Source organism: Salmo trutta, chromosome 12, assembly GCF_901001165.1.
Source record: "Salmo trutta chromosome 12, fSalTru1.1, whole genome shotgun sequence".
NCBI classification, from domain to species: Eukaryota; Metazoa; Chordata; class Actinopteri; order Salmoniformes; family Salmonidae; genus Salmo; species Salmo trutta.
In genome coordinates this window covers 23,792,907-23,815,378 of record NC_042968.1, presented here as the reverse complement: position 1 = coordinate 23,815,378, position 22,472 = coordinate 23,792,907, and the positions used below count along the sequence as shown (strand labels likewise).

Sequence of the window (22,472 nt, the reverse complement as noted above, 5' to 3'; positions counted from 1 at the left end):
TTGGGATTTTGTGCGGGATTGTTTATTGTCTACATTGTGTTACCGACAGTTTTGTCGAGCGATTTACCGGCTGCGCTCCTTGCGCATTGTAATTATAGTTTGTGTTTTATGGGCGCAGTTCAAAATACTGGAACTTTGTATAGCGCCCTGTGCTTTTCGGCGTTTGTGTGTGTCAGTTATATTAAAAGACACTCACCTCCAGCACCTCTGTCTCCTGCATTTGATTCCGCCTATCCGCCAGTCCAAATCAGTCGTGACACCATGAGGTTGAAGGAATTGTCCGTAGAGCTCCGAGACAGGATTGTGTTGAGGCACAGATCTGGGGAAGGGTACCAAAACATTTCTGCAGCATTGAAGGTCCCCAAGAACACAGTGGCCTCCATCAACCCCCAAAACTCTTCCTAGAGCTGGCTGCCCATCCAAACTGAGCAATTGGGGGAGAAGGTCCTTGGTCAGGGAGGTGACCAAGGACCCCATGGTCACTCTGACAGAGCTCATGAGTTCCTCTGTGGAGATGGGAGAACCTTCCAAAAGGACAACCATCTCTGCAGCAATCTACCAATCAGGCCTTTTATGGTAGAGTGGCCAGACGGAAGCCACTCCTCAGTAAAAAGCACATGACAGCCCGTTTGGAGTTTTCCAAAAGGCACCTAAAGGACTCTAAGACCGTGAGAAACAAGATTCTCTGGTCTGATGAAACCAAGATGGAACTCATTGGCCTGAATTCCAAGTATCACGTCTGGCGGAAACCTGGCACCATCCCTACGGTGAAGCATGGTGGTGGCAGCATCATGCTGTGGGGATGTTTTTCAGCAGCAGGGACTGGGAGACTAGTCAGGATTGAGGGAAAGATGAACGGAGCAAAGTACAGAGAGATCCTTGATGAAAACCTGCTCCAGAGCGTTCACGAACTCCGACTGGGCTGAAGGTTAAGCTTATAACAGGAAAACAACCATAATCACACAGCCAAGAAAATGCAGGAGTGGCTTCAGAACAAGTCTCTGAATGTCCTTGAGTGGTCCAGCCAGAGCCTGGATTTGAACCCAATCGAACATCTCTGGAGCGACCTCAAAATAGCTGTGAAGTGACGCTCCCCATCCAACCTGACAGAGCTGGAGAGGATCTGCAGAGAAGAATAGGAGAAACTCCCCAAATACAGGTGTGCCAAACTTGTAGCGTCATACCCAAGAAGACTGAAGGCTGTAATCGTTGTCAAAGGTGCTTCAACAAAGTACTGAGTAAAGGGTCTGAATACTTATGTAAATGTCATATTGAAGTTTACATTTTTTTATACATTTGAAAATCCTTCTAAAAACCTGTTTTTGCTTTGTAATTATGGGGTATTGTGTGAAGATTGATGAGGGGGGAAAAAGTATTTAATCAATTTTAGAATAAGTCTGTAACATAACGAAACGTGTAAATAGTCAAGGGGTCTGAATACTTTTGCACTGTACACTCCCTTTACAATTTCAATGGATCAAATAGAGAGACAAAACTGCACAGAAGACATGCATAGCTAAAATGAAGCTAAAGAGGCAGGCATTGATAAAGTTCACCCTTGTAACAGCAACAACTTTCAAACGTAACCTCTCTGAAATGCAACTGGGAAGACAAGAAACTATGACATGAGATGATCAGTGATCAAAAGTCCCACCAGTCCCACAGATTGGGAGGGATTTGTTATTACAGAGGGAAAAGGGAGAGGAGGTTAAAAAAAATCCAGTGACGTCTTTAGATAGCAGCTGGAGATACAATGATGCTGCAGTAAAACAAGATGGAATCTGATCAAGCACACTTACCTGTTTTTTTGACCGGCTCTGGCATCCTGATTGAACGTTTCTTCCAGAAAGTAACCAACAATAACTTACACAATCCTTCCTAGCTCACCCCTTGCGTTTAATAGTGGGGTTCCTGAGCAACCCCCTCTTCACAACAGTACCAACCCACCCTCTTTCGTCACGATGTCTAGACCCAATCCCCTTTCTGTCCGGCAATGAGATAATATACGTGTACTTCATCCCTCCCTATCCCTCCACACCACACTCACACAACCCCAGACCCCTCTGACCTCCTGCAAACCATATTTCAACCATCCCTTCTCCCGACACCGCAGCTGCATGACAGGCGAAGCGAGGGAGGGAGGGAATGGGAGGTGGGGGGTTAAATTTAGAACCTGAGTCCAGCAACGTCTCCTGCTCTTTCTAGATTTGTGCCGCTGCCTGGCCTTGCAAAAAGTAGTAGCTGCTTCAGAAAACAGCAGACAGGAGGCTAGAGTAATCCTTTTATCTGTTGGCAGGAATGTGATTGCTTTCCCCCTGGTGAACCAGGACTTCCAGGAATCCTTCCATGGCTGTGTGCACAACTTTCCATCATCCATCTGGTTAATTTAACATTTATTTTCTGAACAGGCAGCACTGTAAACAGCAAAATACCTTTCCTTATGTTTGTCATGTAACAATACTTTTTCATGTAATTCAAGCTTTCCAAATGGCAGTGAACTTTACATCAAAACCTAATTTCCCAAGTAAGTAATACACATATATGTGGGACCTTTACCCTCTCTAAATAAGTCCTGTTCTGGGTGAATCATATACTGTTGCCTGACACACTGGAGCTTTGCATCTTATTAGTAGGGGCCTACCGTCCGAAGCTTCGGCTTGGTGACATAGCGAGGACATGACAGACTAACAGACTGACTGGAGTAAAGTATTATGGAGTGTTAACTGTGGAGGCGGTTGAGCAACCACACCTTAGTGGAGCATTATGGGATAATAAGGCATGTCTGACCCTGATCCTTAACACTACATCCTGATCATTTTAGGACTTTTCTTTTTGTGTTTTACCTTGACCTTGTGTGTGCCCAGATTTCTCAAGTGTCCCAGCTATTATTGCAAACTACCTTATACTTCCTAAAAACAATACAGTAAAATTCAAAAGTTTTGACACACCTAATCATTCCAGGATTTGTCTTTATTTGTACTATTTTCAACATTGTAGAATAATAGTGAAGACATCAAAACTATTAAATAACACATATGGAATCATGTAGTAACCAAAAAAGTAAACATATATATGAGATTTTTCAAAGTAGCCACCCTTTGCCTTGATGACAGCTTTGCACACTCTTGGCATTCTCTCAACCAGCTTCATGAGGTAGTCACCTGGAATGTACTTCAATTAATAGGTGTGCCTTGTTAAAAGTTAAATAGTGGAATTTCTTTCCTTCTTAATTGAGCCAATCAGTTGTGTTGTGACAAGGTAGGGTTGGTATACAGAAGATAGCCCTATTTGGTAAAAGACCAAGTCCATATTGTGTCAAGAACAGCTCAAATATGTAAAGAGAAATGACTGTCCATCATTACTTTAAGACATGAAGGTCAGTCAATTCGGAAGATTTCAAGAACTTTGAAAGTTTATTCAAGTGCAGTCGGAAAAACCATCAAGCGCTATGATGAAACTGTCTCTCATGAGGACCGCCACAAGAAAGGAAGACCCAGAGTTACCTCTGCTGCAGAGGATAAGTTCATTAGAGTTAACCGCACCTCAGATTGCAGCCCAAATGAATGCTTCTGTCACGCCCTGACCTGAGAGGGCCTTTTTATTTCTCTATTTGGTTAGGTCAGGGTTTGATTTGGGTGGGCATTCTAGTTTTTCTATTTCTTTGTTTGCCGGGTATGGTTCCCAATCAGAGGCAGCTGTCTATCGTTGTCTCTTATTGGGGATCATACTTAGGCAGCCTTTTTCCCACCTTAGTTTGTGGGATCTTGTTTTTGGTACTGTGCTGTGTAGCCCTACTGAACGTTACGTTTGTATTTGTTTTTTTTCGGTGTTCATTGAATAAAGAAAGATGTTCGCATACCACGCTGCACCTTGGTCCAATCCTTCCATCAACGAACGTAACAGCTTCACAGAATTCAAGTAACAGACACATCTAAACATCAACTGTTCAGCAAAGACTGCATGAATCAGGCCTTCATGGTCGAATTGCTGCAAAGAAACCACTACTTAAGGACACCAATAAGAAGAAGAGACTTGCTTGGGCCAAGAAATACGAGCAATAAACATTAGACCGGTGGAAATCTGTCCTTTGACATTTTTGGTTCCAACCACTGTGTCTTTGTGAGACGCAGAGTAGGTGAACGGATGATCTCCGCATGTGTGGTTCCCACAGTGAAGCATGGAGGAGGAGGTGTGATGGTGTGAGAGTGCTTTGCTGGTGACACTGTCAGTGATTTATTTAGAATTCAAGGTACACTTAACCAGCATGGCTACCGCAGCATTCTGCAGCAATACGCCATGCCATCTTGTTTGTGCTTAGTGGGACTATCATTTATTTTTAACAGGACAATGACCCAGAACACACCAGGCTGTTTAAGGGCTATTTGACCAAGAAGGAGAGTGATGGAGTGCTGCATAAGATGACCTGGCCTCCACAATCACCCAACCGCAACCCAATTGAGATGGTTTGGGATGAGTTGGACCGCAGAGTGAAGGAAAAGCAGCCAACAACTGCTCAGCATATGTGGGAACTCCTTCAAGACTATTGGAAAAGCATTACTGGTGAAGCTGGCTGAGAGAATGCCAAGAGTGTTGAAAGCTGTCATTTAGGAAAAGGGTGGCTACTTTGAAGAATCTAAAATCTAAAATATATTTTGATATAAAATATAACTTTTTTGGGGTTACTACAATATTTCATAGTTTCTACAATGTAGAAAGTAGCAGAAATAAAGAAAAACCCTTGAATGAGTAGGTGTGTCCAAACTTTTGACTGGTGCTGTATATGTTTTTATTTTCAACCTTGTTTTATTGCTCAGTCAGTAATAAATGCAGGAGGGTTCACTTAAATCAATCCTCACTCTTTCTATGATTTTGCATTATTCAATTGAATTATTCTAACTATATCCCTGTCCTTTATGTCTCCCTTTCAGTTGTATTTATTAATTTATTTATCCCAGAGGTGCTGTAGGGAAAATACACTTAAAACTATTATCTGTCTCTTGATAGTGTCCTCCCTGGATACCTCACTTTGCGTCACTTTTCACTGCAGACTGTGCTCCCATCATAGAACTGTGTCAGCACCCAGAATTATTTACACCTACAGGCTTCAGCTGCCACATAACTGGGCTGGGGGCGGGGTGGATGGTGGGGGACGGGGTGGCCTTGTCTGCTGCCAGTGGGCCCAGTAAAGTCTCCATGGCTGCCCACATGTCTATATATTATCTGGCTCGGCCACTGGGGTTCTGCGTAGATGGCTGTGATTCCCAGAGGATTTGCTAAAGCCAGTCTGTGATGTGCTGGAACAATGTGAGGATGAGTCGACTAAAACCACATGACATGTGAGAAATAGAAATGCTTTCGAGTTCGTCACGTGCAGATATATAACTGAGTCATGCCAACATACAAACATGCCAACATGTGTTATACAGAGAGCACATAGAGTACGGAAAAACAAATGGTCATATACACAATCATACAGGTCAAACAGGGGTCTATGATTGAGAGGATGGGAGAAATATCCCTGTGTTGGTATTCCTAGGCTAGGAATAGATTGCACCCTAGCTCGGAGGAGGCAAGGGTCTGTGCTTCATCTCCGAACACAAGCAGATGATAAGGGCTGGGTGACAAGCCTCTTCACCCTCCCCCATTTCAGGAACAAGTCAATGGGATGTGATAGGGAAGTTATGATCAAGGGGACAGTCCGGAAAGGTTGCAGGTTAAGTCTCCCAAAGTTCAGAAGGGTTTACTTCCCAAAGTCTTGAGCTAACTTGAGTTAGTATGTAATATACATGTAATACCATCATAGAAATATACAAGCTTTATACCACGGCTTGGCTGAATACTCAATTCTGATTAGCAAAAGCTAATGTATAATATGTTGTGTTTGTGTGCTGCTACAGGAATTGCTTATCCAAAGTCAGTGCATCTCAGAGTATCAAATCAATGTCATTAATGCTAAAGAGTTCTTTATCGCAGTCTTTTTGTTTGTTTACATTGCATCCAAGTCTAATTGATGTCAAATGTGCACAATGATCAGTGAGTCCAACAGTGCGTAGAAGTCAGTGAATACAGACAGCTTTAAGAAAGGAGATCTCTGAGGACTTCTAGTGGTCATCTGTGTTACCACTCCTGTAAGCATTCTGGTGATAATGGTTGACAGTATCATTTAAAACGGCCATGTTTCTACGTGCTATGGAATGTAAAAGGTCCAGATGTGTGTGTGCAATCATTGAGTCAAAATGTGCTAATTGTCAGATTCCATTAAGACATTGGCTTTGACGTTCACATAAATGCTTTTTACAAGAGCAGCAAAAACAGTTATTGTTGATTTGAACACAAACAATAGTTATTACATTGATAACCATCTTGCATACTATATACAGTTAACTATCTCTCACTCTCACTCTACCCTTCTTCAGGACTTCCACTATGTTTCTCCCTCTACAAATGGGAATATGGCCTCCTCTCCAAGTGAGACCTCCCCCCTAGCACTTCACCACTGAACTGATAAGTCAGCTTCTTCTTGACCTTTTTGACCTCGCCTGTCTTGCCATAGTTGCGAAGAGCCCGTGCCATCTTCTGGTAGGTCATTTTCTTGCGGTTGCCCTTCTGTACGCCCCACCGATGTGCCAGTGCCTCCTTGTGTTTCGAGGAGAACTGGAAGGTGCCCTTGTCCCTGTCCACCCACCAGATACTGTCCTTCATGTCCCCATTCCTCAGCAGATCCAGCAGGAACTGGTACAGACGGATCTTCTTCTTGTTGCCTATATTAATGTTGATAAAAGTACAAAATGGTTAAACATGCAATGAATCAGTTGAGGAGGTTCCCTACCTATGACCTACATGGAGTAGGATTATTGTGACCTCAAAAGCTAAATCAAACATGTGAGATATTAGGTATGCATTTATGAATTAATTCCTTACCCAATTCTCCCCTTGTTACGTGGGCGATGTGATCCCTCAGACACTCCTCATCAGACACTTCTAGTGGAGGGCTGCGGCCTCCTGGCTCCTCGTCGTCTGAGCTCCTCATCGTCTGAGGAGAGGGGTGCAAGAAGCCCATGGCTCGAGGGTAATATGGCACCTTGGACACCACAAACAACAATAACCATGTAGTCATTATAATACAAAACAATTACAATACATTATTTTTGGAGCAGTATTCACTGAGAAATTACAACTAAAAAAATTAGATACCATGCTGATCATGTTATATACACAGTGAGGCGCACGTGTTATTAATGACGGCAACCATTTTTACTCCCCCAATCAACTATCCCCACCACAGGTGGCTGGTAGCACCTTAAATAGGGAGGACTGGCACATAGTAATGGCTGGAACAGAATAAATGGAATGGTATCAAACACTCCATTCCAGCCATCATTATCACCTGTCTCCTGTGAATACCCACTCCCTTGAATGTATCAAGTGACAGTAGAGTTGAATGAATACTTAAAGAGATTCTCTCCCACATATAATGTGTGAGAAAAAGAGCTTAAATGCAGATTTACTTGAAGTTTAGTCAACTTTGTTCTAAGGGCAGAAAGAATCTGATTGGTTTGGAGCAGAACAAATCCGATTGGTTTCGAACTCTGAATCTTGTAAATAACTTTGAGTTACAAGTTGTAATGTTTTAAAATCATGTTTGTGTTACAGTAGTCAAATAAATGTGACAGTATCTCTAAGATACAACTGGTCTCCTGACTTGAAGCAAAGAGTAAAATGTAGAAAACTAGCAGCCTTATGCTAAGCATTTAATTAGAGCAAGCAAGCTAGCTAAGCATTTAGCAACCTCTTAACTACTCATGTTGAATTTATAAATAGAATGTTGAGTCATAGAATATAACTAGCTAGGTCTTGAATATACCTGTAAATCGGCTCCCATTTACTTTATCAAAATATTTAGTTGAATAAGCTATATAAACTTTTGGGGGAAGAAAAGTAAAATGCTAAGCTAAATGTAGCTTAGCTGAGCAGAGACCTACCTCCTACTAATGTTGAATTATAAAATAAAAAATAGCTAGCAAGTTAGGTCTCAAATCTGCCAGTAGGTCAGTTAATATTTGTTTTATTAAAAGTTTAGTTGAATAAGCGATATCAACAACAACAAAAATGGAACAGACTGTTTATGCTACCGTGGGGGCAGAAATGTTAGTTTGGGTCAAGATCACTTGGTGCATTAAGAGCAGACTTTAAGCAGACTGGAATGCACTGTTTAAATTCTTCCCCGGGGGCAGTAATGTTAATTTGGGTTAAGATCACTTTGGTGCCCTAAGGACAGCCATGGGTCATTTCCATGTAAAAGGACCCATGAGCAACAACATGTGAAGTTCATAGGAGGAATTAAGGCAGATATACATTTTTCAACCATTTTGCATCCTAAAAATTACAACAATGTTGAAGTAAAGACCATAGCTGACACCCCATTCTTTCTGCAGACATTGTTGAATCCTAATTCTGAATTCTTAATTCTGAGTTTTTGGAAAACGTGGACACACAAAAACTGAGGGAGATTTTACAGAAATTCTGTTACCAAACTTTGAATCTGTACAGTTCTTCCAGTTTTTTTTTTTCTTCTTCCAGACCAGTGTTTTTGTTACATTTTCTGTGTAATTTGTTAAATGTAGCCCTTGTGCATAGAGTCCTTGTGCACTGTATGGTTTGTTAAACTTTAAAATAAATCAGTTTTGTTTGGCATACATTTTAGAGTCGTGGAATTGCCCTTTTCTAACTCCTATGGTTATCTTCACCCAAACTAACATTTATTTGAGACCTAGCTAGCTAGCAAGCACTGTTCTTTGACTCAACATTAGTAAAAGATAGCTATCTGCTAGCCTACTAGTTCTGTTTAGCTTAGCATTTTATATTGATGCCCCTGGAGCAGCATAACTATCCATCCCTGTTGTTTTTTGTCATATAGCTTATTCAACTTAACATTTCAGTAAAGCAAATGTTACCTGACTTACTTGTATATTTGACACCTAATTAGTTATAGTAGTTATATTTTTTAATTCAACATGAGTAGCTAAGAGGTTGCTAAATGCTTAGCTAACTAGCTTGCTCTGATTATTTTAGCATGTCGCTGCTAGCTTGCTACATTTGACTATGTTTCAAGTTAGGAGACCAGTTGTATCTTTTTATTTTTTTATTTTATTTTTTTAGAGGTATTGTCTGACTACCCATAATAACAACTTGTAACTCAAAGTTTTATTTACATGATTCTCAGTTCAAACCTTCGCCATGTTTTTAAGATCAGGTCAAGATCTGTTAACCTTGACCTGTTCTTGACGATATAATCATCTCAAGTTAGCCCAGCGGTGGCAAAGATTATAGGGCACTGCCCCGCTGCATGAGGTGTGATGTGTGGTTGCTGTTATAGCAGTTTGAATGTTTGGCCGTTTAAAATCCTGTCCAAACATTCAGCACACAGTTCTAAAAACCCACTGTTTCTACTCTGAGGCAGTATGTCAGTTCCATTCACAAATAGAAAAGGCATCTTTAAGGATATTCTCATCGACGCTCATTCATTAATGCTCTCTGTTTAAAGTGTAATATTTACAATGTAAGATTTTACACTAAGAAGACTGACAATGATTTGTGTGTGTGTGTGTGTGTGTGTGTGTGTGTGTGTGTGTGTGTGTGTGTGTGTGTGTGTGTGTGTGTGTGTGTGTGTGTGTGTGTGACATAATGTTGGGGAGGCCACTTCTGTTTAAAAAAAATATTATTTGTTCATCAGCCGTTAGTGAGTTGGCAGATTATAGTTCTGTAGCAACACCAGCAGGCCCCAGTTAGGAAAAGGCCACAATGTCAAACCATCTGTGTGTAGGCGCACCCTACATCCTCCACGCAACACAGCTCACCAGTAACAAACAGTAGCTCAGATACACTTTTCATAGTCATATCTTTATCTGAAGCCAGATGGTTGATTTTATGTTTACCTGTTATTAAACCTTTCTGAAGCATTGCTATTGCACTAGAGGGGACATGTAAATCAATTCTGCTACTTGCTTTAGTCCTGAACATTCAGAACATTCTCTATTAGTCATGTACACTACATCTGCTTGAAAAGAATGACCAACTCCAACGCTCTGTCTGTGATAGAGGAAAAGAGGGGTCAGGGGGGTGGGCTCACCGGTGGGGGTAGGGCATGGTTGTGTCCCCCAAGGCCAGGGTCCAGAGAGAGAGTGTCAACATCGCTGTAACGAGCCATACTGGGTAGATGTAGTTGCTGGACACTCTGGAGCTCAGTGAAGTGGCCCTCTGGCAGGTTGTCAAAGTCCAGAGGATGAGCATGATGAGTGGTGTGATAGTCCCAGTGATCTGAACAGAGAGAAACATTTTAGTTGTTCATAGAGTAAGAGGTAGGTGTATACTAAATGGCAATGTTCAGATGGCATAGAATAGAGAACACCTATTTGACTACAGATTCCAAATACACAATGTATGCTATTTGTTTAAAAAGTGTTCAGCAAAATATTTTAGGCAGTTTCCTGTTCACACCTCTTTGCTTTGGCAGTTGTCTTTTTCTTTCTTTTTAGCCCAAATGTCACAAATGTGTTAAAACGTTCCGCATGTACACATGTTTTAGTGATCTGTTGTGTTCGGTCCTGACACTGCACCAGAGACTTGCCATTATTATTTTGTAATAATTTAGTTCGTTAAATGGAGCAAAGCCTATATAATTCTACAGCTCGTACTAGTAAATACCAGTTTATTCTTGGCAGTAGGATCAGTTGATTACAGGAGAAAATACAACTGAATCTCTCCATTTCAATAAACCCCAGGGGGGAAAGTTGTTCTACGACTGTAGGTTGAGCGCCTGACAGAAATGGCATCTGTTTCCTGTACTCCATGGGGGCAACATGGTTGGCTCCAGCTGCAGTGTCTTGATACCTTTTGTGTACAGTATTGTCTTTAATATTGCTACTGTGTGTGATTTCCTCAGGCCTGGTCAAACACATATCTAGCTGGGCCGGCACTATTCACTTCCGTATAAGTGATATTCAGATTGTTTACTTCATCTCCAATTATGTGATGGTAAGTTCATCAGAGAAAGGGAAATTAATTTCAAAAGTATATCATTGTATCATAGTTATCAAGATTATCAATAGATAATACAAGAGGTAGTAATACTAGGAAAAATGTTGTAGTGTTTTAAAGCTCACCTCCTTGACTCTCTGCATCGATGACATACGGATATGAATATTCTGACATCTGTTGTCTATAGATGTCGGGTTCGTACATGTCTTCTGATGGCTGTCAAAACAAAAATAATATCCTCAACTGAAATCATAACAAAACTTCACATAAAGTTTTACTATTGTTTCCAAGGGACTGATACTCAACATCTATATACAAATTGCTTTCTTCCCTTGATAATGTTTGTTGATAATGACATTGTTGAACAACATTTTGAGCTTTTTAAACTTCATTGACATTTACAATAATACTTTTGCTGGGTTTTTTTTCATGGTTGGTCATAACCTTACAAAATAGATTTTTGTGAAACAAAACATATTGTTAGTTGTATAAACTATTATGTTAGAAATATTGTTCTTTTGACAGTATGTAGACCACAAAAGTACCAACATTGTGTACCAGTTTAAGAGTTTGAACATTAATGACGTTACAGTAATCTATTACCATATTTTAATTAATTATCATAATTTGAAAAATGTAACGTTAATATGAAATTCAAACTTGAATTCAGTGAGCTTACAATGCTTGAGATGCATTTTCTGTATAAGTGTATCCTGTGGTATATAAACAAGTACATAAACTCAACAAATAACCACATACCTGTATATACTTGGGCCTGTAACTGAATTAACACAAATTGTTTGACTCATTGTGTACTTACAGGACCAGGTGAGATGAGGTACCCCTCCATTCTGTACGGATGCAACATGAAGGCTTCTTCTTGAACCGACCTACTTCAGGCACTTAGCTTGCAATTATTTCTCACACTCTTTCAAAACTTTTCCCGCACCATTGCACAACGTTTACCAAATTTCCTCTCACCAAACGAAACCCAAAATGTCTCCCTCTGCCTACACAACTTTATCCACTTGTAAGCCAAGCTACTCTCTGGGACTCAAATTTTGTCTAAGAAAAATAAATAAATTAGCCCTACTCAATGACTGAAAATGAAAAGGGAACCTGATATTTTGACTTCTGTATATCTTTGTGGGTGTACACATCTGTGTGTCTGGTGGTGGTTCCTGGTCATTGGTGATTTGTCAGGGGGAGATTCTAACATCTCACATTTATTAAGGCTCAATTGCGTCGCCTCCCAAACCAGCCAATCATTTCAAGGCCTGAAATGTCAAGTCTTTTAGCATAGCATCATCTGTCAGTGGGTAGCGTCTTTGCATCTCATTGTGACCAAATTTTGCCAACCAAATTAAATGGTTTTTTTTGTATGGCTAAAGTGCAGGTATCCATATTCATACACCTTGCATACACTATGGAAATCTAGATGAATATTACAAATATAATATTAAACATGTTTACCATGTTTCAATGCCAGATAACATTGTCATTTCACATTTTAAACTGGTTTAATTCCTACTTCTCATACCAGTATCAGTGTGTACATTGGATTTGGTGTTCAGCAAGGTTCGGCACTTGTACCCATTATTCCCTATACTATGCTATCCCTTCAAATAAACTTAGTCGTGTAAATATGTCAATTAAAAAACAAACCAGTAGCTTGAGTTCTAGCCATATCAATGAAATAATGACTCACATACATCAATGAATTCTGTTGCATTTCTATCCAAACAACTGTTTTATCTGTGTGTAGATTAGCTGGACAGATAAAATCATGCCACTTCCTTTTTGCAATCCTGCAACAGCTGTGGAGATTAAGGGAGAGGAGATAAAACACCTCCTGTGACAATAGTAGTGTTGGTGGGGGGATTCTTGAGAAATTGAAAATATAATATTTTCTGACCAAATGTGTTTTTCTCACCAAAATATTCTTCCTCACAATGAATACAGTGTAGAGTAGCTCTGCTACTAGACTCAGATGACCCCCTCTCCTGACAATATGGTCTGGTTTACAGGACACAGTATGAGAATGCTTTTTTATCCAGGACAAGGCAGTGTCTGGGAAACCAGCCCTGTCTGTCTATCTCTCCCTGACACAACATCTCTGTTTTAACTTGAAGAGAAGTGAGGACACGCCTCCACTGACAGGCTTGTGTAGGTTTGGACAGCGGAAGAGTGCATCCGTCTGATAATGACCAGGTACTTGAAATACTGTAGATAGTAAGATCCAAATCGCACTGAGGATAACTTCGGAATGATTATTATATTCCCTTGGTTGTTCAAAACTTAATATAACACACAACCAGAAACCCTGTAGTCAGATTTGCTCTATTATGGATGTCCATGTATTCTATTGTTTTTCCTCTCCTATCAAAGACTATGTGAATTTTCAGTGAATTGTTATAACCTTATCTGGTAATGTTTTGATGTGCTACGTAGCACCAAATACAGTGTGTTCTTTGTTTAATAATCAACATTAACAAAGGCATACAATCTGTTTGACTTACTGGTTGCGGTATAACAATCTTAATTTGGTAGGCCTGTGCATTTGATGTTGGTGGACTTTGTTGGATTTTGGTTTACGTGGCTTTTCAGTTTGCCTTGCTTGCATGGTCTGGGGTTATAATTTGAGTCCCCTGCATCCTTCTACCACTTGTGGGTCTGCTGAAACCACACAGCCTGTCCATGGCCCCCATGTTAATCACAGCTGTCTGAGCAAAACTGATGACATTTAGTATTAATACACTACGTACGTTACAGCAAGCCCAGCACGCTATTTTCACCACGGCTATTTTCAGAGCACACAACGACTCTCTTTTTGAATATATATTTTTTTCTCTAACAAAAATATGCTGCTTTGTCAGAAATCATTCAGGTTTCCCAGATCTATTTAAAACTATTAGGTGGAGATCGGTGGACATCTCAGTAAGAGGTCGGTCCCTCAGCCTCATGGACAGCACTATAGTTAGTTTGATGAGTATGATATAGTGTAATTTCTGTTCCCCTGTATCTTGCTTTACAGAGTACATCCACATACAGGTCTACTACATACTACATACGGCTTCAGATTACTAGGCCTTTGACAGCTAAGAATAAGATGAAACCTAAACAGGCATCATTGTGCTCATCCAATTTTGGGAAAGACAAGAACACACTTTCAATTCTGTGTTTGAATGAATGGCTCAATACATAAAATGTGTGTTTCTCACAATGTAAAAAGTTACAGGAAATAGGCAGATAACATTCAAACAGAATCAGGCCTATAATTTGGTTTTACATTTCTACTGTTAGTCAACTTCAGTCTTGACCATCATCATCATCACACACACACACACACACACACACACACACACACACACACACACACACACACACACACACACACACACACACACACACACACACACACACACACACACACACACACACACACACACACACACACACACACACACACACTATGTAAAAGAGGAACTGGGAAATTCTCTTTTAGATTCAGTTCCTTATGGGGAGGGGGGGGGTTGCTGTGAATGCCTCCATTTGTGTGTCTAAACTTCAGTATGATCTAGGCCACAAAACTTAAAATATAAATCTATAGGGGTATTTCAGTGATTGTCTTGTCTGATCAGGTTGGGCCTTTTCATACAGTAAGGAAACACAATACGTAGCGTATCTTATCTTATCAGTCCCTGACAGATCAGACCAGCTTCTTTCTTTGGTAAAACACAGTAAATAAAATGTCTACTGTGTTTGGTATCCACCAATTACTTGTGGACAAAGAGCCTGTACACAGATAAAGTCTTTTACTGGAATATAAATACTTAATTAATGGCAATACTTCATAAAATATGCAATAAAATAAGACTAGGTCTGGGAAACCAGCCCAGAAGTTCAGCGTGCAACTTTGCTACAGGCACACGGATGCTGTTGTGTTAACTGTATCACTTGCACCCATGGACGCTTTGGTTTTAGGCTACGAAAGCGAGTGACTGAGTACTCAACAACTTAAGATGTCTGAATGCAGTTATGTTCACAAGATGCATATCTCTGATGGCTAAAGCATCTTTATAAGCAAGCAGTTACATTGACACCTCTTACTTCTGTCTTTAATACCCTGTGTTCTCAGGGCTGCAGTGTGACATTAGTACTCATTTAGCAATACAGAAAATACACTGGAGGGGGACTCAGTCAGGGTCTCAACTTACTGTTTTGAGTTAGAATAGTAGAATACACAAGGTGCAATTTCGAAATTTGGTTTTGCATCAGCAGTTTTTCTATTGTTATGTCAGTCACTGACAGTCAGTCATTTAGCCCGTCAGCTAAATATGTTTTGGATTGTTAAGTTAGTCTAGCAGCCAGCTACTGTATCTAAACTTCTAGTAATCATGGTCCAATTACCAACTGGGGAGCCCCCATTGATTTTGTTTGTCACTCTTACTCAAATATCATGTTAAAAACTGCAAACATTTATCTCCACCCAATGGCAAAATTAGTAGAATTGCATGAAAAGTTACATATTGCAGCTTACATTTTTTTCTCTCTGCTGCAAAATGTTTTGCTTGCACGGTGGCACCCCCCCACCGAAAATGTTTTTGCTTTGGGCCCCCAAAAGCCTAGAGTCTTTTGCAACTGACTGCATGTGTGGGTATGGATGTGGGTACGCAGACAGAGTTTAGATTTTCTGTGGCCCCCATCCCCATCAAAGTTGCCCATCCCTGGTCTAAACTAATTTGAGTTTATTTTTTATTTTTTACAGGCTTCGGTTGAAGTCGGAAGTTTACATACACTTTGGTTGGAGTCATTAAAACTCGTTTTTCAACCACTCCACATATTTCTTGTTAACAAACTATAGTTTTGGCAAGTCGGTTAGGACATCTACTTTGTGCATGACACAAGTCATTTTTACAATAATTGTTTAGACAGATTATTTCACTTATAATTCACTGTATCACAATTCCAGTGGGCCAGAAGTTTACATACACTAAGTTGACTGTGGCTTTAAACAGCTTGGAAAATCCCAGAAAATTATGTCATGGCTTTAGAAGCTTCTGACAGGTTAACTGACATAATTTGAGTCAATTGGAGGTGTACCTGTGGATGTATTTCAAGGCCTACCTTCAAACTCATTGCCTCTTTGCTTGACATCATGGGAAAATCAAAAGAAATCAGCCAAGACCTCAGAAAAAAATGTAAGACCTCCGCAAGTCTGGTTCATCCTTGGGAGCAATTTCCAAACGCCTGAAATCAAATCAAATGTATTTGTCACAAACTCATGGTTAGCAGGTGTTAATGCAAGTGTAGGGAAATGCTTGTGCTTCTAGTTAGGTACCACGTTCATCTGTACAAACAATAGTACGCAAGTTTAAACAACATGGGACCACGCAGCCGTCAAACCGCTCAGGAAGAAGATGCGTTCTGTCTCCTAGAGATTAACGTACTTTGGTGTGAAAAGTGCAAATCAATCCCAGAACAACAGCAAGGGACCTTGTGAAGATGCTGGAGAAAACATGTACAAAAGTATCTACATCCACAGTGAAACGAGTCCTATATCGACAAAACCTGAAAGGCCGCTCAGCAAGGAAGAAGCCACTGCTCCAAAACCGCCATAAAAAAGCCGGACTACGGTTTGCAACTGCACATCGGGACAAAGATTGTACTTTTTGGAGAAATGTCCTCTGGTCTGAGGAAACAAAAATAGAACTGTTTGGCCATAATGACCATGGTTATGTTTGGAGGAAAAAGGGGGAGGCTTGCAAGCTGAAGAACACCATCCCAACCGTGAAGCACGGGGGTTGAAGGGGTGCTCTGCATCATGTTGAAGGGGTGCTTTGCTGCAGGAGGGACTGGTGCACTTCACAAAATAGATGGAATCATGAGGGAGGAAGATTATGTGGATATATTGAAGCAACATCTCAAGCCATCAGTCAGGAATTTAAAGCTTGGTCGCAAATGGGTCTTCCAAATGGACAATGACCCCAAGCATACTTCCAAAGTTGTGGCAAAATGGCTCAAGGACAACAAAGCAATGGTATTGGAGTGGCCATCACAAAGCCCTGACCTCAATCCTATAGAACATTTGTAGGCAGAACTGAAAAAGCCTGTGCGAGCAAGGAGGCCTACAAACCTGACTCAGTTACATCAGCTCTGTCAGGAGGAATGGGCCAAAATTCACCCAACTTATTGTGGGAAGCTTGTGGAAGGCTACCCGAAATGTTTGACCAAAGTTAAACAATTTAAAGGCAATGCTACCAAATACTAATTGAGTGTATGTAAACTTCTGACCTGCTGGGAATGTGATGCAAGAAATAAAAGCAGAAATAAATCATTCTCTCTACTATTATTCTGACATTTCACATTCTTAAAATAAAGTGGTGATTCACTGACATTTTCAACATGATCCTGATTGAGTCTATAATACCAACATGTTTCAAGCAGACCACCATAGTCCCTGTGCCCAAGAACACAAAGGCAACCTGCCTAAATGACTACAGACCTGTAGCACTCACGTCCGTAGCCATGAAGTGCTTTGAAAGGTTGGTAATGGCCCACATCAACACCATTATCCCAGAAACCCTAGACCCACTCCAATTTGCATACCGTCCAAACAGATCCACAGATGATGCAATCTCTATTGCACTCCACTCTGCCCTTTCCCACCTGGACAAAAGGAACACTTATGTGAGAATGCTATTCATTGACTACAGCTCAGCGTTCAACACCATAGTACCCTCCAAGCTCATCACTAAGCTAAGGATCCTGGGACTAAACACCTCTCTCTGCAACTGGATCCTGGATTTCCTGACGGGCCGCCCCCAGGTGGTGAGGGTAGGTAGCAACACATCTGCCACGCTGATCCTCAACACTGGAGCTCCCCAGGGGTGCGTGCTCAGTCCCCTCCTGTACTCCCTGTTCACCCACGACTGCATGGCCAGGCACGACTCCAACACCATCATTAAGTTTGCAGACGACACAACAGTGGTAGGCCTAATCACCGACAACAACGAGACAGCCTAGAGGGTCGAGGTCAGAGACCTGTCCGGGTGGTGCCAGAATAACAACCTATCCCTCAACGTAACCAAGACTAAGGAGATGATTGTGGACTACAGGAAAATGAGGACCGAGCACGCCCCCATTCTCATCGATGGGGCTGTAGTGGAGCAGGTTGGGAGCTTCAAGTTCCTTGGTGTCCACATCAACAACAAACTAGAATGGTCCAAACACACCAAGACAGTAGTGAAGAGGGCACGACAAAGCCTATTCCCCCTCAGGAAACTAAAAAGATTTGGCATGGGTCCTGAGATCCTCAAAAGGTACTACAGCTGCAACATCGAGAGCATCCTGACTGGTTGCATCACTGCCTGGTACGGCAATTGCTCGGCCTCTGACCGCAAGGCACTACAGAGGGTAGTGTGTACGGCCCAGTACATCACTGGGGCTAAGCTGCTTGCCATTCAGGACCTCTACACCAGGCGGTGTCAAAGGAAGGCCCTAAAAATTGTCAAAGACCCCAGCCATCCCAGTCATAGAGTGTTCTCTTTACTACTGCCAAGTCTACGATAAAAAGGCTTCTCAACAGTTTTTTCCCCCCAAGCCATAAGACTCCTGAACAGGTAATCAAATACCCGGACTATCTGCATTGTGTGCCCCCGCCAACCCCTCTTTTTACGCTGCTGCTACTCTCTGTTTATCTTATATGCATAGTCACTTTAACTATACTTTCATGTACATACTACCTCAACTGGCCGACCAACCAGTGCTCCCACACATTGGCTAACCGGGCTATCTGCATTGTGTCCCACCTGCCAACCCCTCTTTAACGCTACTGCTACTCTCTGTTCATCATATATGCATAGTCACTTTAACCATATCCACATGTACATACTACCTCAATCAGCCAGACTAACCGGTGTCTGTATGTAGCCTCGCTACTTTTATAGCCTCGCTACTGTATATAGCCTGTCTTTTTACTGTTTATTTCTTTACCTACCAATTGTTCACCTAAAACCTTTTTTGCACTATTGGTTAGAGCCTGTAAGTAAGCATTTCACTGTAAGGTCTACACCTGTTTGGCGGGCGTGATAAATAAACTTTGATTTGATCCTACTACCTAAAACAGGGGAATTTTTACTAGGATTAAATGTCAGGAATGATGAAAAACTGAGTTTAAATGTATTTGGCTAAGGTGTATGTAATCTTCTGACTTCAACTGTATAATAGTGGCAAAAGTATTCTTAAGGATTGCAAAATAATCACAATGTAGGCCTACATTTCTAGTCAGGACTATATCTGGCTTTAACTGATACCTTTGATTACTCATATGTCATAATCTGTCAGTTTAATTCGGACAGACAGAGAGCCTCTACCAGACCTCTGTGGCCTCACACTTTCGGGTCACGAGAACATACCCACAGACCCTCTCACAAGGGGATGACATGCATGACCACTGACTGTGGAAAACAGGATACATAGACCGTCGCAACAGGAAATGTTGCACTCCGTCTATCTATTCTGTTTGACCAAGATTTCTCCAGATCAATGTCCACACTGTGCTGGTTTTGACATAATTTACGTAATCATCCTCTGACAAACTCTCTTGAACAACTCAAGTAATTTAGCTTGAATAGTTGGAAACATGTTATAGCCCAGTAAAACATTTGCTCACACTTTATTTGGATAGTCTGAATTTTCCAACTCACTATGTTGATAAGCAACTGCTTGCTAAGGTCATGGTTAGGGTTAGGTTCAGAATAAGGGTTAGGATAATGGTTAGGCTTAGAGCTAAGGTTAGTAGATAGTTAGTTGAAATGTTACTGATAGTGTCTGTAGAGCATCTACAGATGGACTATCCAAATAGTGTTACCAAACATACTTCATTCTAGTTATTATTTAAAGAGTACTGTTATTAGTTTTGATGTGATAACAACATATTCTAAACCAAGTAATTACATTTAGAAGAAACAAAATTAAGACAAATGTGGACACAAAGTATTAGCTGCCAGTGATGACCATAGGTCTACTGCCTAGATGTTAGCTAAAGATAACTTTTAAAGGTACATTTTTACTCTTGATGTAACCCATTGACTCTCAGTCAAAGATAAAATATACTACTAACGATCAACAAGGGAAAATTAGCATTTATTTTTCAACAAACTTATTATCCAAGACTATCAAATCAAATAATGGATAAGGATATAATGCAAACAACTGTAACCCAGTGATCTACAAAGGCCAAATTGCCTCTGTCATTACATAAACTTTTTCCTTCATTCAATAAAAAGTAGCAAGAATACCAACACTAGCTATACAGATATATCTCTGAGCTGAAACCATCAGAAAAACATATTTCATAACATTACAATCTGTATGAAAGGATGCTCATGGGAAGAAACGCCTCTTGTCTCTCTCAGTCCAGCCAGCCTCACTCTTACCGTCCCTCTCATAAGTCTTCCAGGAGCAGCATGGATAGTAGTACGCTCTCTGTGAATGCAGGAGAATCTCATTGAGTCGGTTAAAGCAAATTGCCACAGAGGGCAAGAAATCTGAGATTTCTATAACTCACTGAATTAACTAGGGAACTAAAAACTTCCTTAATTTTACCAATTTAAGCTGGAACTCAAAATATTTTCTTCTTCTTCTCCTTCTCCTTCTTCCTTAAACCAGATGGTAACTAAACAGCTTGCCACAAAGCAAAGCTTGATTAGAGGTAGTGGGCGATGTTGTCGTCTGTGATCTGATTTCTGCTCCCTCTGTGGAGCCACTTGCTCCTTCCAGGCCTTATACAGCAGGTGCAATCCAGTAGTATGCCATAGACTCCATTAGATTACCATATGATGAACTGCACACCACGGGCCCTTATTGATTTGGATGTATATCAGAGAGTTGTTTATAATAGAACGGAGTGGACACACACTGCTACGGGCGTGGGTTATCCAAATGTAAGTAGTAGTTATTTGTTTTGTCTACTGTCTACCAAGATAATAAAGAACTGGTTGTATGCATATGTCGGAGGATAATCAGAATATCAGATCCAAAAAAAATATTCTCGAAAAAGAGAGCAACTGTCAAGAAAATTATGGTTTTGAGGGCATGGCCTGGATAGACAGGCCGCAGAGAGGACCCTGACCCTGTTTTACTGCCTGACTGTCACCAGCAGTTTCGTTGGCCATCATCTCTTTCACAATGACATGGAGCCGCCCCTGACCGGCGTGCAAGGGGACATCCAGATTTCTCACTTCTTATTCCCAATTCCTCATTTTCCCCAATGCACTCAGCTTTACAAGATCCAACCATTAGACAAGGCTTGGATAGAAGACAAAGATAAATCACATGGCCGATTGACAAGCACGCACACATGCACGCACGTGTGCACACACTATGTTTTCCATCAAACTCTGCTTCATGGACCCTTGTCCCATCAGCCATAAGTTCCTCTTTCTATATGCATTGCTCAAGTCAGGCAGGGATGACTCATAGTGCGAACATTATTTATGTTTTCTGTTTTCTTAACCTCTCACAAACAATCTGCATGTGTTTTCAAGGCCCTTGTGTGTCCATTGTGTTGCACAAAATAGTAAAAAAATGTTTTTCAAGATGGTAGGGATAAAAACACAGCAAACAGAGGACATAGAAGGCACAGTATGTGGGTATGTACGGATGTATTGTGGTGGAAGGTGGGGTGTGTGTTTTTGTGTTTGGAAAAGTTGGAAATGCCAGAGCTCATATGGGTCTGCAAGCAGGAGTTGTGACAGAGAGAGCTTTCAATTTTGTGCAAATATGGGATATACATTTTAAAATAGATTATAAATATTGCCTGATCATGATGGAGCGGTCCCCAACCCTGTACCCTAGATACCCACCTGAGCGACCCACACACTAAGGAGAAATCCTTATCTGTTTTATAGGCGTACTGCAAGCAGCCTATATGCAGCCAAGACAGAAAAATAAAGGTGGTCAGTGACCCACTAAAGCAGCACTGCCCCCTCAAGAGTCTGAGCCTGCCTGGCAGGGTTGGTCCAATAAAGCCAAAGCCCCCGGATGGCTGAGCATAATATACATAATATAATATTAGCCAAATACATTTAAACTACATTTTTCACAATTCCTGACATTTAATCCTAGTACAAATTCCCTGTCTTAGGTCAGTTAGGATCACCACTTTATTTTAAGAATGTGAAATGTCAGAATAATAGTAGAGAGAATGATTTATTTCTGCATTTATTTCTTGCATCACATTCTCAGTGGGTCGGAAGTTTACATACACTCAATTAGTATTTGGTAGCATTGCCTTTAAATTGTTTAACTTGGGTCAAACGTTTTAGGTAGCCTTCCACAAGCTGCCCACAATAAGTTGGGTGAATTTTGGCCCATTCCTCCTGACAGAGCTGGTGTAACTGAGTCAGGTTTGTAGGCCTCCTTGCTCGCAC

The 22,472-nt window shown here is 41.0% G+C and overlaps 2 protein-coding genes and 1 long non-coding RNA gene across 11 annotated transcripts in view; all 3 read right to left on the bottom strand.

Moving 5' to 3' along the window:
* Window positions 1–1,950, bottom strand: part of LOC115203214 (myosin-binding protein C, cardiac-type) — a 50,809-nt gene extending 48,859 nt beyond the window's left edge. For 6 of the 8 annotated variants that reach the window (XM_029767672.1, XM_029767667.1, XM_029767668.1 and 3 more), the window contains exon 1: window positions 1,800–1,950. In XM_029767672.1, coding sequence (XP_029623532.1) covers window positions 1,800–1,824 — 25 coding nt within the window. In that variant the 5' untranslated portion in view covers window positions 1,825–1,950. The remainder of the gene's footprint in view (window positions 1–1,799) is intronic. The other 2 variants (XM_029767674.1, XM_029767675.1) reach the window with 1 other exon arrangement.
* Window positions 1,951–4,762: 2,812 nt separating this feature from the next.
* Window positions 4,763–13,359, bottom strand: LOC115203213 (transcription factor PU.1). 2 transcript variants are annotated; one of them, XM_029767665.1, is made up of 5 exons: window positions 11,858–13,359; window positions 11,163–11,253; window positions 10,130–10,317; window positions 6,922–7,081; window positions 4,763–6,761 (listed from the first exon to the last, which is right to left on the bottom strand). In XM_029767665.1, exons 1-5 carry the CDS (start codon window positions 11,903–11,905, stop codon window positions 6,439–6,441), a joined length of 810 nt encoding a protein of 269 aa, XP_029623525.1. In that variant the 5' UTR covers window positions 11,906–13,359; the 3' UTR covers window positions 4,763–6,438. The 2 variants fall into 2 exon arrangements, with proteins under 2 accessions (XP_029623525.1, XP_029623526.1); XM_029767666.1 differs by lacking the exon at window positions 11,858–13,359 and adding an exon at window positions 11,797–11,815.
* Window positions 13,360–20,165: 6,806 nt separating this feature from the next.
* On the bottom strand, window positions 20,166–21,951 carry LOC115203212 (uncharacterized). The gene is made up of 2 exons (XR_003880127.1): window positions 20,647–21,951; window positions 20,166–20,526 (listed from the first exon to the last, which is right to left on the bottom strand). It is a non-coding gene; the product is annotated as an uncharacterized LOC115203212 (long non-coding RNA).
* Window positions 21,952–22,472: the final 521 nt, after the last annotated feature.